The 18,632-nt window shown below is 34.2% G+C and overlaps 1 protein-coding gene across 7 annotated transcripts in view; it reads right to left on the reverse strand.

The window, feature by feature from the left end:
• LOC144840680 (uncharacterized) overlaps positions 1-18,632 on the reverse strand; it is a 60,287-nt gene that overhangs the window by 3,522 nt on the left and 38,133 nt on the right. For all 7 annotated transcript variants that reach the window (XM_078696630.1, XM_078696629.1, XM_078696624.1 and 4 more), the window contains 30 exons: positions 18,179-18,475; positions 17,522-17,758; positions 16,843-17,082; positions 16,206-16,454; positions 15,655-15,891; positions 15,312-15,554; positions 14,425-14,661; positions 13,690-13,947; positions 12,967-13,212; positions 12,185-12,430; positions 11,199-11,426; positions 10,307-10,549; positions 9,766-10,017; positions 8,814-9,071; positions 8,226-8,486; positions 7,826-7,959; positions 7,344-7,467; positions 6,506-6,751; positions 5,958-6,071; positions 5,263-5,385; positions 4,564-4,673; positions 3,772-3,991; positions 3,386-3,458; positions 3,139-3,182; positions 2,329-2,583; positions 2,123-2,184; positions 1,683-1,881; positions 1,276-1,392; positions 785-907; positions 154-281 (listed from right to left, as the gene is read on the reverse strand). In XM_078696630.1, coding sequence (XP_078552756.1) covers positions 154-281; positions 785-907; positions 1,276-1,392; positions 1,683-1,881; positions 2,123-2,184; positions 2,329-2,583; positions 3,139-3,182; positions 3,386-3,458; positions 3,772-3,991; positions 4,564-4,673; positions 5,263-5,385; positions 5,958-6,071; positions 6,506-6,751; positions 7,344-7,467; positions 7,826-7,959; positions 8,226-8,486; positions 8,814-9,071; positions 9,766-10,017; positions 10,307-10,549; positions 11,199-11,426; positions 12,185-12,430; positions 12,967-13,212; positions 13,690-13,947; positions 14,425-14,661; positions 15,312-15,554; positions 15,655-15,891; positions 16,206-16,454; positions 16,843-17,082; positions 17,522-17,758; positions 18,179-18,475 — 5,804 coding nt within the window. The remainder of the gene's footprint in view (positions 1-153; positions 282-784; positions 908-1,275; positions 1,393-1,682; positions 1,882-2,122; positions 2,185-2,328; positions 2,584-3,138; positions 3,183-3,385; positions 3,459-3,771; positions 3,992-4,563; positions 4,674-5,262; positions 5,386-5,957; positions 6,072-6,505; positions 6,752-7,343; positions 7,468-7,825; positions 7,960-8,225; positions 8,487-8,813; positions 9,072-9,765; positions 10,018-10,306; positions 10,550-11,198; positions 11,427-12,184; positions 12,431-12,966; positions 13,213-13,689; positions 13,948-14,424; positions 14,662-15,311; positions 15,555-15,654; positions 15,892-16,205; positions 16,455-16,842; positions 17,083-17,521; positions 17,759-18,178; positions 18,476-18,632) is intronic.

Genomic DNA, 18,632 nt, shown 5'->3' on the forward strand with positions numbered 1-18,632 from the left:
GTAACATAAAACATAAAAAAAGACAATAAATACAAGTCTACTACTAGGGTAACTACCTCCAGCTAATTGCTTTAGAGGATAGTTGTCCAAAGTGGTCTAGTTGTCAGTTCAAGTTTGGCTTGACCTAACAATAATAGTTAATTTGATATATACCAATGGTAAAAGTTGGTCTTGTAGGGCCTGGTATTCTTCTGAAGTTTCATCATTTAGTTGCTCTGAAAATGTTGGTTCTACACCATCGATTGAAGTAATAACAAAATTACTAATAAATTCAGTAACATCTGTAACAAAACACAAGAATTTCATATTACAGTGCAATATGGCTAGCATGCTTGGTTAGCAATCAGACTACTGCCCAAGCAATATCAAATCGAGAAGCGTTTTTATAGTAAGAAAGTGCCACTAACTGTAGCCACCTTCTTGAGTAAGGACTTACTTATTAAGTAGGTCCAGTGTGAACTTTGAACATAGTGCATATTTCAGCAGAATAGAGAGGGGAAACCATATGGTCCATCAGTCCAGCAAAAGAAACTGCACTTTTGGCGAACTTTATCAATTTTCTGATAAGAAAATACAATCAACATGGCCTGCATAGACGACTAGGATATTTTTGTTTGTTTGACGTCTCTCTTAACATTTAAAATTTTATTATTTATTTATCATTATGACAATAATATGTAATGTGCTATATAAGAATAAATAAATTAAATAATACTCTACTCTTGGTTTATAAAAATAAATGTAATGGTTAGATCTAAATGCAGGAATGTAAATGTACACATACCAGTACATTGTTCGTTGATCTTCCACTGACCAGATGCACAGAGGCATTCATATGAGCCAGCACTGTTCTGACAAACCTCTCCAGCAGCAGGGCACTTTGAACTGTCAGTACACTCGTTAATATCTAAAAACAAAATAATACATTTATTTAATATAAACACATCATTTATTTAAAATATGTAGAAAGAGAAATTGATGTTCTATTTGAACTTATGACTATGTTAGTTAGCATTATTGATATAAAGTGTGCGGTACACCACGTAATCTATTTCTGAAAATAGTTCCTCAACGTTTCGATCGATGTACTCTGATCATCCTCAGGAGAGAGAATTCAGAAAGTCCAGGAAACTGGGATTATAAAGAAGAAAGGGTGGAAGATTCTCAGTTTCCTGGACCTTCTGCATTCTCACACTAGTTAGCGTTGCTATTCAGATAAATGTATTCTTTATTATAAAATAAAAATCGCGAGATCTGGTCTCTTTTTCAACAAACCTGTGTCACAGTCATCTCCTTCCCAGCCGTCATTACAAGTGCATGAATACTCTGTACTACTAGTGCTCATACAATCACCATTCCCTGAGCATGAACTACCATCACATGGCCCATAACCTAGAAATAACACACAACAGATATGTTATTACACTTTGATTATATCTTACTATATTGAAGGTAAAGAATTTCTTGTCTATTTCGTGATATCCTTCAAAGACAGAAGATGCTTTAATATGTTGCCATACTTTGAAAGATACACTAGCAGTTGGTTCTGTGTAATTATGCAATGCAAAATTAACTACCAGCTAATCATGACAGGCACTGTGCTAATCAGACTTTCTCCAGCTTCCATTTTGCATCTGACTACAAATAATTAACACATTCAAAAACTTTCAAAGGAAAAATACCTCCAAAAAACGTTGTGACAGTATTGTCACCAAAGACATTGGAAGGAGCAACTGCCATGAAAGCAGACAAGACCATCTCTTCCGTAACAGTGTTTGATGTGAAATAAAAGGTCAGTGACATTTGGTCTGCAGTAGCATCTGAAGATCTAACTCCAACGAATTCATCGGCAAGTGATGTCAAACGATACAGATCATCAAGCTGTATAAGTAGACCAAAATTATTGATGCATAAATAAGCAAATAATGATAATTTAAAGCTCTGTCTACACTATAACTATAACTAACTAGTTTGAAAAAAGTGCTATGTGCCCAAATACGGTGGTGGTATGCTTAACTAAAATGGTTGTGATATGACATCATCATGTCCATATGGGTACACAATTTTGTCACATAAAGTTTGTTAGTGTAAAGATGTTGTTTACGAGATGTCAAATACTTACATCTTGAAGGAAGGTGTCACTCTTTGAACTCAATGTCATTGTCGCAGCAATTTTGTATGTAGCTAATAATTAAAAATGAGTATTAATATTTAGATTAATACATTAAGTAACAGAATAACATTCCTTCATTGGAGGATTTGCCTTTCGGAGGCAGCATATTTTTAGTTACATTTTATAGGTCTGACATGATTCCTAAGTATACTTACTCTGTGCAGTCTGTACAGTTATTTTAATGGTACACATGGCTTCATTGCCATATTCATCTTCTGCTGTTACCACATTTGTATGAACTCCGGGACCAAGTCGAGATTCACCAGACGTGTACGGGTCTGACGTCAGAGAAGGTATACCAGAATTATCAGTGGCCGTAGCGGTCCAACGAACAAGTACTGTTTCTGAATCCGACAACACATTATACGTAATCGTAGCTGGACATTCTGTAAACACTGGATCCACAGAATCTAAGATGATAGAGGAATCGTAATTTTGTCATGTGCATGTATACAACTACAGATATGCTGCAATATTGGGAATTTAAGTAGAGTTTTTCACATAGGTCTATCAATATTACCTGAAAATTGTCATTGGAATAAAAAATCTCTGAAAATCAAATCAATCAATTATCTCAATTTACCATAGTCTATACTGTATTACTTGGAATACTACTTGAAGTTGGCAATGAAAGTGTTGATGTCATTATTTAGTCATTCTTCTTTTTGTTTTCCAATAATAAATATATATATATATATATATATATAAAATATACATATTAATAACGATAAACGATAACTAATATTTTCAACACAAAAAAGCGATGTTGACATTATTAAAAACTATTTAATCTATTATTCAAATTATTATATGTTGGCCATGCATCCCATCAACAAAAATAAATGTTGAATGTTTACAGGATAAATAATGCACACAATGGTTTGTCCGGGAAATATCATAGGCCTACTATAAATGTGCACTAAATACTTTCAAATTATCATACCATGGATTCCTTTCAAACTTACCAATTAATTCTTCACAAGTGGTTCCAGTGTATGGCTCAACACAACTGATAAAAAGAAAACAAATCAAGTATACAATATTGTTTAGGGATCATGTCGTGCAATGATGTATCATTTATATTTGCAATAAACAATGTGTATGATTACCCAAAAAAAGACAAATTTAATTACTGCAGTAACTGCAGTTGAATGCATTTGTAGGGTTTACATGGTGGCTGAAGAAAAAGAACAGAATGACCTATGAACTTACGTGCAAAAGCTATTATAATCATTGGTTACGGAGCAGACACCTCCATTTTTGCAGTAGCCATCTTCGCACACCACTGAAATTCAAATGTACAGTTACAAAGTTTAGAGTTAAATTGTAATTTAAAATAAATTATATATTCTCTATTAATGTTTTTTATTTGTGGAAAACAAATTACCATTACTACTTACTATACAACTGAATTTGACCCAAATCTATATTTATTGTCTTTGTATTATTATCTTTTTTATGTTAGTCCACCAGTCATTGTTTCGATTTGTGTCAGTGAGCTCAGGTAGTCTACATATGAAACGCCATATGTGCCAAAATGTTTATCATTTTTATTAAGTCAAAACTCAGTCTATAACCTAGATTACTATGCTACATACCTTCTATGACCATCACGCCATTGCCGGTAACAATCAATTCCCCTAGCATTCCGTTATTATCCTGAATGTCATTGTCTAATTGTATTTGAATATCTGCTGCTGTTATATTCGACGACCCGTTAACAATCACAACAAAATCTGCTACAATACTTCCTGGTCTAAAACTTATTATTATCACATCAAACACACCAAACAGATTAGCTTGAAGTACTCGAAGAATCTAAAAGCACAAACATATAAACGTTTAATCTATAAGGGACCATATCAACATTATTATACTGCAATTACAAGGATACACGGAAACTTTATTCATCCCAACTTGGGAAATTGTGTTGCTGTCTTATAACAATGCCGTAAAGAAAAGAGAAATGATAGGCCTAATAAAGTGTGATAATAATAATAACAATAATAGTTTATCGTAATAAATTCCCCTATCTTTGATATCTTTCATTATAGTCTCGTATGCCCCTTGGGAGGAAGGAGAGACGATGGCGTTCAGTGGATCCCTGTGGCGGCCTCAGTCAACCACTACGTTCCATAAGGCAGTCGGCAATGTCCGAGTTAAGGGGATGACTAACATCATTCCATATCACTCTAAACATATTGCGCAACCGTTCATGATAGACCGAGTCAACCAAGGTAATTCACATCCAACCATCCTCCCTGCACTACATTTTTTAATGTATTAATGTATGACTTTAGTTAAATGTTTATTAGGCAGTCACTGCAATAAACAGTGTGTATTAAAAAACTTCATAGCAGATGGGAGAAAAGAATTATGTAATCTCTTACCTCAATAATAAACTGACTGGCCAATGTCTGGAATGCAACTGATGCAGAATCAGAGAGGTCATCAGTATAATCTCCCTCAGTAGTTATTTCACCAGTGATTGACATTCCCGCTAAGTAATACAATCAAACTGATTAGTCAATGTTGAACTTACCAATGTGATGTGCCCAAATATAGTAATGATATGCCCAAAAATGGCAGTGATATGACATCATCGTGTCCACATATGGGCACATCACATTTTTTTGCCACATAAAGTGTGATAGTGTTGACAGAGCTTTAGAGGATTTTATAAACTTTCCTGTTTAATAATAATAATGCAGCATAATTTTAATAATGGCTGTCTTATTTAAGGCATAATACAAATGATTTTTTTAGTAATTTGACCAATCATATGCAATAGATTATTTAAACTTCGCTGTCACTTGTCATTGATGAAATTAAAAGGAGAGAAAGTTTCTACTATAATTAGTAATAAGTAACTAATGTTTATATGTATTTGCAATTTATAATCTGTCAAAGTGAAGTACCGAGCATTGTAGTGTTTTGTTTTAGGGAACACTTAAGTTGGGGACTCTCATGTGGAAGATAGCTATTTCCTAAATATAACTTAACCCAATTTATCTCTCTCATTATAAAGTAAAAGGAAGTTGCTCATGGGATTATGTTCAAATAGTATAAAAATGGGATTATTCTCTTACTTTCACACTGATTCACGCTGTTCAGTGCTTGACCAGTTGGACAATTACATAAAAAGGAGCCGTCAACATTTACACAAGTAAATTGAGAATCACATGCTTGAGCATTGTCACACTCGTTAATGTCTGTAAATAAAGGTGAAAAAAAAAATCAATATATGATAAATAATAAACAACCATCTAGTCTTTGATCGCACTGGACTGGTAACTGGCACTTATCTGGGTAACCGGCCAAGTTGACCAAGAACAGTCCAATCCCACTACTGGCTAAATTAACCAAGACCAATGCATTTTACTAACCACTGCCTGCCAAGTAGAACTTACCATGGTATCGGTAAAACTAACCATGGTGACTAAAAAGTGCAATCCCAAAATGCAAGACTCTAGGATTCATGATCACCACACATAGGTAAATTGTGATAAATCATGGTAACATGAAATTATCCAAGGGCAAAAATGGTAAAATGGCCTTGGCTAAATTTACTATTCTTCAAGTCTAGTGCAAACATTAAGGTAACAAAAAAAATTTTATCGGCATTTTTTTTTTATGAGGAAATGTATACAAATGATATAAAGTGAACTGGTTTGTCTGTGAACACTCCTTCATACTCTCTTAAAAAGACAAAATCGGAAGACTGCCTCGATTGTCAGGAGAGTTGGAAGGTCTGCTCTGTATTGTTAGTGATGTATAAGATTACCTGTATCGCAATTGGTTCCAGTCCACCCTGAGGCGCATGCACAGGTGTAGTCAAAGCCATCATTCGTGCATGTACCGCCATTCATACAGGGAGTCGGTTCACACAAATCTTCATCTACATAATAATAAAACAAGTTTTAAATCGATAATCTCAACAATCGAAGCCCCAACATTTTTTATGATAGTAAATACATGAGCCTTTACTATTTTAATTTTTATTAAACATGGGTATGTTTTTGCTGCATAGCGCTGAATAAACTGTATATTTCAAGATAGTTTCAATGTGTATATACTGTAGAGGTTCAGGGGGCGAGAGATAGTAAGTCATGAGTTTGATTATTACTAGTAAAACTTTGTCTATATGTTGGCCGGTTTATTTTTAAATAATGAAAGTCAACTTGTAGATTCCATAAGATTCTAATCGTCCACTTTCTGTTTTCTCGTTGCCCACTATCCTCCTGTTAGCCATATGATACTGGATAATGTTTACATAACATAACTACTTCCATTCCTTCACACCTAACTAACCAACACAATTTAACTACTTACTTTGTACGAGAACATCAAATTCGCACACAGCCTGATTAGTAAATGCATCAATAAATGTATAAGTCACAGTGGTAGTACCAAGTGGGAAATCAGTGTAAGGCATATTTGAGATGACAGTGGTTATGTCCGATATATCTGTGGCGACTGGAGGAGTCCAAGAAACATTAGCCGATGTTTGTGGATCTGGATTCGTAACAACTATATTGTCTGGACATGTGTTGCTAAAATTAGGAGGCTCATCATCAACTGAATAACAAGAATAAGTAAAACTACTTAATTTTTCATGAAAAGACATTCTATTATCGGCACTGTATCTACAAAATATCTCCAATACCATAGGCAAATTCCATAATATAGCAACTCATGTGTTTCACATGTAACACCATAGACCTAACCAAACTCTTCACCTAACACTCCATGACAAAGGCATCACAAATGAACACATGATACACTGTAATATGGAATTTTCCTTGATACTGATTCAAATATTTTCACATGTGAAGATACAGCACTAGGTATCGGGTGTAAAAAAAAAAATAAAACAGTCTGAGGTAAATATAAGCATTTTATAGTTTGATATCTCTTTTATGTGCTACAAACAATCATGTATTTATTTCATTTATTATCCACATTAGTTTTCTTTACTATATCGAAAAGTTGCATAAATGGTGTTCCATACTAACCGTCTAATTCCTGTTTTCCAATTTTGTTTCTTTGCGAATGATGGTGAATTCATGCAAACAAATTTCACTTTTTGAATTATCATTATTAATACCACGATTTTCATGTCTTCATAATTCACAAATAAGTAAATAACATGAAATAATAAATAAATTACCTATAACTTCAATTGTAAATGAACATATAGTTTGAAGGCCTGTTGGATCAACGGCTGTGTAAGTGATCAACGTCTGTCCAGCCATGAAGGAATCTCCAGGTTTATAACCATCTACTGAAGTTACCTATGCAAATAAGATCAAAAACAGTACACATTCTATAATTTAACAACAAAATGTATGAAACTAATTGAATTTGTATTAAATTCTCATGCAGTAGTGCCAAAGGTAAACATAATGAATGAACAGGAAACACAAACAGACAGACAGACAGAAAGAAGATAAAAGAAGCTTTGTGCATAAGAAAAGGAAAACATAACATCACTAGAGATAATAATTGGCAGCTACAATCATCAACAAATGTACAATAGTTTGCTGGAAAAAGCAACATCCAATCATGCAGTTTGTCTAGCCTGAATACAACAGTGCATTAGTATGGTGTATGATGTGTTTCTTTAATCTTTATTATTATTAGTAAATTTACCGTGACCATTCCAGAGTTGTCTGTGGCTGTTGGAACATTCCACGTAAAAGCAGTAGTTGCTGTAGTTGCACCAACAACGCGCGACTGATCTTCGGGACAGCTGTCAAACGTGGGACTTTCGCTATCAGGTAACACTAAAGTAACAACATAAATCATATCATGTTAATAAATATTGTAAAACCTAAAAATGCACCAAAATTTACTGCAGTAACTACATTTAACTTGTCTATACAATTACTTAATAAATGGTATTTTAAAAACATCGTACACACAGTTTATTGCCTTGAATAGCTCTATAATGAAAGAATGTACGGGTAGTTACTGCAGTAACTGCAATAGAATGATTTTCAGATTATCAATCACGTTGTGATTTAATAATGATGATACTAAACCGACTTACCAGTAACAGTAACATCAAATGAACATGTTCCTATGTTGCCAGATGTGTCAGTTGCCGTACAAATAACAGTTTCTGTCCCAGCATCAAACACAGCCCCCGAGTTATAGTTGCAACTGAAAAACTGACCCCCTTCAACAGCTTTTAATTCTACGTTATCGGAAGGAGTCGGTGGTGTCCATTCTACTTCAGCAGTAAGGGTTCCTGGGATTGTATTTTGGTCTATTGATTCAGGACAGTTAGAAAACGTAGGATCTTCCTCATCTATGAGTGATAAATAACACATGTTACAAATTTCCTATAGAGTTGTCTGGTCTGACATCACAGGATTGGATGACATACCTTTGTTGCTATGATATTCATATTTAATGCCTTGTAATGGTTTTAGAGCTTTTTTTAATGTGTCTGTGGACTAAAGTTTAAATACAATAATGGGAATAGCTATGCAAACAAGTAAGTAACATCAGAGAACTAGCATAATAGTTTGAGTTTTGTGTATTTTTTACTATTTCATTTAAATATTTTGATTTAAACTGTTGTTCAAACACTTTTCTAAGATTTCCAACCACGCCATCAATTTATAAAACTAACCTTCGATTGTGACAAAAAATTCACAAACAGCAGTATTATCAGCTATATCCGTTGCCTCATATCTCACTGCAGTTGTGCCAAACGAAAAATTTCCTCCTGAGGAAAATTGTGTTACCTGCGTAACAACTGGTTCCCCATTATCATCAGTAGCCTCTGGCTCGTTCCATTCAGCACTATTAACCGATGTTCCTTCTAAAGTTTGCTTTGTTACGTTATCAGGACATTCTGTAAATACGGGACTTACTGTATCTACATATGCTGAAAACAATTTTAAAAACTTTTATTTTACAATTTAAGCAAAGATTAAGAAGAAAAAAAAAATGAAATAATAAATACTTTTATTAAATGTTAGAGAATTTGAAGAGCGCTACTGTTCTTTCTTCTGATATTTTGCAAGATTCGCAAATACATGTATAGAAACGTACTGTTATAAATCAGAAGGCTTGTTGCAACAAACGTATGCAGTGTGAACAGGTGTTATTTTGAATCTTCTAATATTCAATTCTGTGTAAAGGGTCTTTCACCGGCACAGTTCTGATCCGGCGTCGGAAAATCAAATCACAGGTGTGAAATACCCTCCTTAATTTATTTTATTTACCTTATGTATAATTTTTATTTTCTTTTTTCCCTTCTGGTATGAGGTTTTTTAATAAAAATGTTGTCAGGTGAACATATATTTATCCACTGTTTATATGACACTGTTAGCTAGCAATTTTATGATACTTTTACTATTTGCCATGCTTTTAACTTTTGTGATTTTTTTTGTTTTTGATGCACTTGTATTTTACCCTTTTTGTGTCGTAATTTCTGTATTTTACCCATTTTATTATATTTTGTTTATACTGTATATACGTGACAAGCAAGACACTTTTGAGCCAGAGTGCTTGAGAAATAATTGAATTGAATTGTTTTTAAAAATGGGAATGAATGAAAAAAGTAAATGAAAACTTACCATTAATTGTAACCATGAACGTGCAGGATGCTTCGTTATTAGAACTGTCAAATGTGAAGTACTCGATAGATGTAGTCCCTACTGAAAATGGTGTGTTCATATTGTATGTTGATGTCGTTTCTAAATCTCCATCTCGACTATCTACAGCTGTTGCTGGGTCCCAACTCAAAGTTACCTCGCTTTCATTAGGGCCTAGAGACATTTCTATGTTTTCAGGGCAAGTTATCACAGGGTCAGTTTCGTCTGGAGCAGCTAAAAAAACAAACAAACAAATAATATTATTAATTTAACTAATTAATGACACTGTTGCTTTGACAAGTTAAGTTCACTCTTGTCTGCTTTGCAATACACCGCTAACTTAAAAGAGATTATAAAGCGGAGATGTTGGATGATGTCTCAGCAGAACAACCCATCAATTAATGTGTTAATATTCATGCAATGAAACAGACATTTGTTAGCTGATGATATTCTATTGTACTTAAATAAATAAATACATAAACATTATTTTTATAAAATTCCCTGGCTGAAGTAAATATCTTACCAGTAACTTCAACATTAAATGAACAGACAGACTCTTGGCCATCGTCATCTGTGAACGTGTATCTAACAGTTGTGGTGCCAATGTCGAACATATCCCCAGGATCATGAGTTGAATCTGTAGTAACTTCACCGTCATCAATGGCTGTTGGTTCTTCCCATGTAACTTCAACTGTCAAATCATCCCCTGCAGTTTCAGCTTCTATTGTCATTTCAGGACAATCTTGAACAACTGGTGTACCCAAAACTATATATAAGAAACAGATTTATAATGTATGCCTTGATATAACCCAGCAAATAGTCCCAATACGTTCGGGACTAGAATTCAAATTGAAAGTGAGTGCTGCTTGTAGCACATAACATGACTTACTTTTGATGACACAGGGTGCTCCTAAAGACACAACCGGATGTCTATTAAAATGCTTCTTATTGGATAGCAAAATACCTCCCATGGACTATGGAGTGAACAATCGTCGCCTGTAATGATTAGTTTCACCCACAGCGAGAGAAAGCAGCTAACTTTTCCTAGGTCGTCTTAGGCCAACGTTTTCTAGACAAACCATTGGATAGGACAAGCAAATGAGGTTTAACGCGAGGTTAAATTGTTGTTGTCGAGTAAATGATTGGTAGAAAAGTCAACTGGAGGTCCATTCATTGATAACTTAATTGTACTTCAACAATCCAATGTATCTGGCTTATGCACACTTTAAAGAACCCAGTGCAGCTTTCAGAAGAGTTGGGGTTGTGGACAAAGAAAAGAGCAGCAGCAGTACTACACAAGAGCATATTTAGTCTAGTTGGGCTGTAATACCATGGAGGGAGATATGTTAAGACACAGGCTAATATCATGTAGAAAATACATCCTAATATTAATGACAGAATTTTAATCAAATTACCTGTGATAGCAATGTCAAAGCTGCACATCTCTGTATTACCAGACTCGTCTGTTGCTGTATAGACAACAGTTAGGTCGCCAATAGCATAAGCAACTCCAGGCGAGTCGGTAGAAACTATCGTAACCGTTCCAGCATTATCCGTAGCTGTGGGGGGTTGCCAATGAGCAACGTTTGTTTCATTTAAGTACAGATTTCCTGGGCAATTTACAAACACAGGATCTTCCATATCTGATAACCAAGAAAAGGAAATGATTTATGTATCGTCTCTATAGAGAGTCCATACATTAAGAGATAATTTCAACATTATTCTCCAGCAGATACTATAATAACTACTGTACATTGTTTTTTACTGTAATATTGTGTCTGTTTTTTAGTTTGTTTTAAAGATGTATTGTCCCTTGAAACACAAAAAAATGAAGGTCAAAATATTCTAAATTTAAAGTGACAATATCAAAGTAATATTAAAGTTATTCACTCGAAAATTCGAGCTAAAAACAACAAGTTTACGCAATTAACAGGTAAATTAGTTTGATTACATTTCATCTGGAAAATCGTCGCGAGCGAAAGTAAACAAAGATTTCAAACCATGAGTATGCATTATGCATACGTTAATTAGGATTGTTTACAACTCGTCACGGTTGAGAAGGTATTTTCACACAGATCATCAGGAAGTTTTATTATTATGCATACAGAGTAGCCTAACAAGCGCGTTTCATTATGGGATATGTTTTTATCGAAAAGTTATTTTGTTAACAAAAAAACGTCTGTATTTCAGTTATATGATTTTTTTTTCGAAAATTTTTTGGTGATAGTTAATAATTATTATGATACTTCAAAATGAGCCACCTTTTTTCGAAATCTTTTATTTTATATTTTTTTGGAATTAGTCAAAGGGACAATACATCTTTAATGTAGAGGTTTACAAGGCATTCACTGCAATGAATGACATGGTCCCTAATTCTCCAAAAGCATAGAACAAAATGCACCTTTTATATCAACAGTAAAAGTACACATAGCAGTGTTTCCCACACTGTCCGTAGCATTGTATTCAACAGTAGTTGTTCCTAGGGAAAATGTTGTATTTGACATATGCGACTGCGTCAACTCTGGTGTTCCTATGTTATCTACAGCAACTACTTGGTCCCATGTTGCAATTCCAGTAGCCACACCCGGACTTGTGGGAAATTCTATAGTATCATCAGGGCAAGAGGTGAACTCGGGTGCTTCTCCAGCTATGAAGTAAAAAAAAGTATTATAAATAACAACATTCTGAGTAGCATAGCCAGCAACTGGAGATTTTAAATACTCCTGTTTTGGGAGACCCCTATTCAGTGGACACCTTTATTCAAGGGATACCTCTATTAAGAGAATACTTTTCTGTGAGCAATATGGTATATGTTTCAAATATCATATTTAAGATATATACATATATTCGCAGACAGTAATGTTTCAATCTTATTGGATCTTGTGAGTGCAGTTCAGGTTTTGAAATGATATGTACCGCAGAACGGTACAATATATAGTCTGATCCAGTTATGTAGGACATGGTACGCTGACACAAAGTGTACATACAGTAAACTCTATGAGCGTGCTATGCAAAATGCTAATAGTATTCACAACGAAAAAGCACCATTGCTCTACACAAAACAACATATTATATACAGTATAATGTAGAGGAGCCTAATCCAATCTGCAGACATATGAGGATTTATAAACATATGAGGCAATATTATATTCAAATTAAAATATACATCACATACATCCTTACCATTAACAGTTATAGCAAAGCTACACATAGCGACGTTATTTGAGGAATCTTTAGCTGTGTAAGTCACTACTGATGTTCCTATGGCAACAACTGTGTTTGGCTGTATGGAGCTTGTGGGGGTGATGTCTTCATTTGAATTATCTGAAACACTTGGTACAGTCCAGGTGACTGTAGTATTGATGCTTCCAACTACAGTTTCAAATTCCAAATTTGGTGGACAATCATCAAAACTTGGGTTTTCCTTATCTAAAGAAAGATTATATGGAAACAATTTTGCAAACATTCTCTAAAATAGAAGATTTTCATTTCATATTATTGTCTTAGAATAGAATAGAATTATAGTAAACTTTCCAAACAGTAGATACCCTGGGATAGACCTAATATGTTATCTTGAAATTCTGGTATCCCGAATACATTTTTAATGGTGATTTTCTTTTATAAACTACAAAACAAGTATGCCTTGGAAAGTTTTCGCTTTGCAGAGTCTGGTATTGTCACTGTCCCTTACCTTTAATAAACTAAATTCAGCTCTTGTGTATGGGTTTACAATTTATAAGTAGCTCTATTGATAGATAGATTATACTACTGTAATTACTGCTATATTATTAATAATTAAAAATGATATGAAGAAATATGTATTAAAATGTTAAAGAACATTAATTATTTTAGATTAATTGTCGAATGCTGAAAGGATTACCCCAGTCAAATAAACATTTTGCTTACCTAAAACCATAACTGAAAACATGCAAGAGACACTATTTCCAGCTTCGTCTGTTGCTACGTACGTTAATTCATAAACTCCTATTTCTAGATTAGAATACTGCAGGACATTGTTTGGTTCCGTTATGGTGATGCCACTTGGCCCTGCATTGTCTACTGCAGTAGGGGTAACCCAGCTAACATTTGCATAACTTTCACCTTCAGTCGTCGTAAAATTAATACTACTTGTCGGACAATTTTCAAATGTTGGTGCTTCACTGTCTGTAAATACAATTTTTTGTTAAAGTATTTCATAAATAAAATGAATTGGGCAGTCTCCAGCAAAAAAACACAAACTAGTATTTACTTTCAACCACATAATTAAAGATTTCGAGCTCTATCTTATGCATGGTTATTTACCACAAAGTGCCTAGTACTGGTATTAGTATTTACTAATTTGACAACATACTGAAATAGTTGAATCTTCACTAATGATAATATGAAGTTTTATAAATTGATATACGGTAAATGTTTCTATCTGGTGCAGTATACATAATCTTTCCACTGAAAGATTTACTAGGTTCTTCAAAGTGTAAACTGAACCTACAGTGTATAGTGCTTATCCAAAGAAGACACCAGGACAATGGAGTGAGTGAGCATCGAACCCTAGTTACTGCTCGGCCACTCACTAACTCATTAATCAAAGTTATGATGATAATAATAATAATAATAACAACAATAATAATAAATAGTATTTACCTCCAACCACAACATTAAACATACACGTTGCTACATTTCCAGCTCTGTCTACTGCAGTGTAAGTGATCAAGGTTTCTCCAGAATATCTCCCAGGTGTATTCGGACTGGTAATTGTTACATCATTTGAATTATCGGTGGCAGTTGGAGCTTCCCATGTTACAAATGTGCTGTTTGATCCCGAGTCTGGGACTTCCGAGATTCCATCAGGACAATCAAAAATTTTAGGTTTCTCACAATCTATTTGAAAATTAAATGTCATCATATTGTTTGTGCCATACGAGTAATCTTATGAACAATGTAACTATTTATAATCAAACAAATTCAGCAGCAATAGCATTCATCTGATGGTGAATGGCTCCAGTGAAATGTTCACTACATTTTATTTTCCAGCTTTCATGAAGCCGTTTTTCTGTAATTTTATTGCCATTTGCCTTTTCACATCACAGTAACAATAAAGAAGTCAAACCTTTGGAAATACACTAGCTTTAGTCGCGTTTACACTAGGCAAATTTATTTGTGCGAATCGAAAGTGTTCATTAATGCGCATGCATATTAATGTTAGATTTTAAATACAGAACTCCTCTTTTGGGAGACCCCTATTCAGTGGACACCTTTATTCAAGGGATACCTCTATTAAGAGAATACTTTTCTGTGAGCAATACGGTATATGTTTTAACACTACTGCCAGCCCATATTCCCAAATATCATATTTAAGATATATACATATATTCACAGACAGTACTGTTCATTAATGCGCATGCATATTAATATGTTTTATCAACCTTTTGTGACATGGAAAAATGTTCAACAAGTTATAAATCAAAAATGTTCTATTAGTGGAAATATAATAATGACTATTGTGTATAGTAAAAATATTTTTCATTTACCTCTCACTGTAATAACAAAGCTGCAAAAGCCTTCATTTCCCGAGGAATCAGTAGCTGTGTAAGTCACATCATAAATTCCAACATAATATACCATATCCGGTGAGTGGCTTTCTGTCACATTTGGCTGGCCATCATTATCCATAGCAATTGGTACAAACCAAGATACAAAGTATGTTGTGTTGCCTTCAATAGCACACACAGTTTGGCTTGGTGGGCAACTATCAAAATATGGGCTATCTTCGTCTAGAAAAAAAATACACAAATATGCATATTTACATAATATATGCAACAAAAAAACTCTTTTAAACATAGAAGAGGTCCTCCCTGTAAATACGGTACATACCAGTTACAGTAACAGTAAAAGAACAAGTTTCTTCATTTGAAGATGTATCTGTTGCAGTATATGTCACAACAGTTGTTCCTAGAGGAAATACACTGCCTGGTGATATATCAGGAATCACAGATGCTACAGCAACATTGTCCTCAACTACTGGATCCTCCCAGGAATATGTTGCTGTGGTGCCATTAGCTGCTCGTGACATTGAGCCTGGGCACATCACAAACGTAGGATCTTCTTCATCTAAAAAAACAATACAGATTATTAATGATTAATAATAATACAAATACGAATGCCGATTCTTCGGAAAATACTCCGAACTATGAAAATTGTTGGCATAAATCCTAGAGTAAAATAAATCAATGGGGTCTTAAGTGTAAGATCGTATGTATAAACAGCAACAGGATGGAAAACTTTTCGCCAGCAGTTAAGGTGCTTGAAGTATGGAGAGCAAAAAACAAGTTAAAAATCATCACTGTCTACAGATGCTTTTCAATCTTTTTGTTTGCCCTATTTTTTAATAAACTTCCTCTAAGAAATTTAAACACATTTATTACCTTGGATATTTACAGTAACAATACACATAGCCTGATTCCCGGCCAAATCACTGGCTGTAAAGACCACTTCTGTCTCACCAAACCAAAAGACATTACCATACTCATAATCATTGCGGATTGTTGGTGGATCACCAGAATTGTCTGTTGCTGTCAACACTGGCAGGGAGACTGTGGTGCTGTTACTTCTGGGGCTTGTAATACCAGTCACTGTAACATTCTCACAGTTATCAAATATTGGGGCATCAGAATCTGTAATAAAAACAGTAATACATTCTGATCAATCAATCCATCCATAATGACAATCCATATAAATGTGAAGAATATGGTATAATATTATGTTCGTTTCCTCTGTAGAAAATGATTATGAAAGTATAAATATATCTAAAAACTTGGTAATGTTTATTTTTTACAAAGAGGTATGTATGTGCAGAGAGCGATGTGACGGATCATCCAAACTTCTGAGTGTGATTGGTCAATGCACACACAATGCATACGCCCTTGCGTAGCATTCAAGTAGAAAGCAAGCTTAATCATAGCCATAAGTAAAAACATGGTGGTCTAGATGTATGAATTTCAGGCTATAGTAACCCGAAGGTAGGGCAAACCATTTTCCCCAACATATTATTATATATTATACCTTCAACTGTAAGGTTGAATAAACATGAGAGACTGTTACCAGCCCCATCGACTGCTGTGTAGTTAACCAAGGTTGTTCCATCCGAGACCAACAGTGTCAGAACAGGTCTGTCTGGGAAGAAGGTTTCAACAACACCAACATTGTCAGAGAATGTTGGTGGTGTCCAGGCAAAGGTGACTGAAGAGCCGATTTCTGTCTGGCTTTCAGGGCAGGAATTGGTCAAACTTGGTGGTTCCGTATCTTATAAAAGAAAAATACAAAATAATACATACAAATATGTTTAAATATAATATATCTTCCTATATTGTCAAAGTAGACAAGATGAATAATATAGTTTATCTATCACACCTTGGCACAGTCATAGTCCATTCCATATATGTTTTTGAATCAGAACAAATTACAGTTCTGTTACCTTATACTGTATTTGAGTGCACTGTTTGGGTGGTTATGAATATGTTCTGATTTGAATCGAAGTTTTTTTCATGATATTTAATGCTATAATTTTACTACTATAATATAAATATTGTATTCTGCTTCTGCTGTGACTGCAATATTTGTGAATAAACCTTGAATAATGTATCAAGATAAAGATCAAAAATACTTATAATGAACTACAAAAAATGTACCAGTAAAATATTGGTTGTTGTAGTTGCCCTTTATATATTATTTAGAAACTAACCTATTACTGAAAAGTTAAATGAGCAATATGCTTCATTGTTGCTCTCATCAGAAGCTACAAACAAAATTGAATAGTCGCCAACATTATAGTAGCCATTAGTTGTGGTAGGAGCTACTTCTACGCTTCCTGAATTATCCATAGCTGTGACTTCATCCCAGGCGGCATGGGCAAATGATTCGCCATCTTCAGTAGAATAGTTACGATAACTTGGACAACTGATTATTGGATCCGTATCATCTGCACATAATCAGATAGAAAATAAACACAATTTCTGTAATTGTATAACATTTACATTAACAATAGAATATCATTAAATTTGGATAATATCGCATCACATAATATTCATTATTTGTGAAATTCTCCAGGTTCTGTTTATGCAAATGTGTACTATCCAAGAAATTAAAACAATTGTGTCTATGAAATGAATGCCGATGCATAACAACATACATGCATATTAATAATATGAAAAGTAGTGCTGTATCAATAAAAAGTTGTTAATATGAAAATAGGCATGCCACAAATGACTGCCCATGCATAACAGGCATGCATAATTAGTATGTGAAAATGTAATGACCCCTGTATTGACATAACAAGGTGTTTCAAATTATATGATTTTAAGCAAGCAAAGGTGGTCGATATGTTCGGTACATTACTTACCGATTATCTCCACAAAAAATGAGCATGTCGCATTGTTTCCAAAATCATCAGTCACTTTATACAACACCTCGTTGATTCCGACAGGGAAATCGTACGGTGGTACAGACACGTTGCTTGATGTGGAATTATAGTGGATGATTAAACGGAAAATTTGTAGCCATATTACTAAGGGACTGCTCTCCAAATCATTTGCAATTGGTGGCCTCCAAGAAACTGTGACATTATTCCCACTAGCATCAGGTGGTAGAGTCATAGAAATATTGGTTGGGCAAATATCAAAATAAGGTGGTTTATCATCTGTGTTTAAAAAAGAATAACAATTTAATGATAGTACTTGTGGATGTATATAGAGGTAAAAAAAGACATCAGAATCATACTGTAACATATAATATATACATATGCACTACTACGATGTTTTACCCACAATAAATGTGCATGTACACTCATAATGTGT

Source organism: Antedon bifida, chromosome 4 (assembly GCF_963402885.1).
Source record: "Antedon bifida chromosome 4, ecAntBifi1.1, whole genome shotgun sequence".
NCBI classification, from domain to species: domain Eukaryota; kingdom Metazoa; phylum Echinodermata; class Crinoidea; order Comatulida; family Antedonidae; genus Antedon; species Antedon bifida.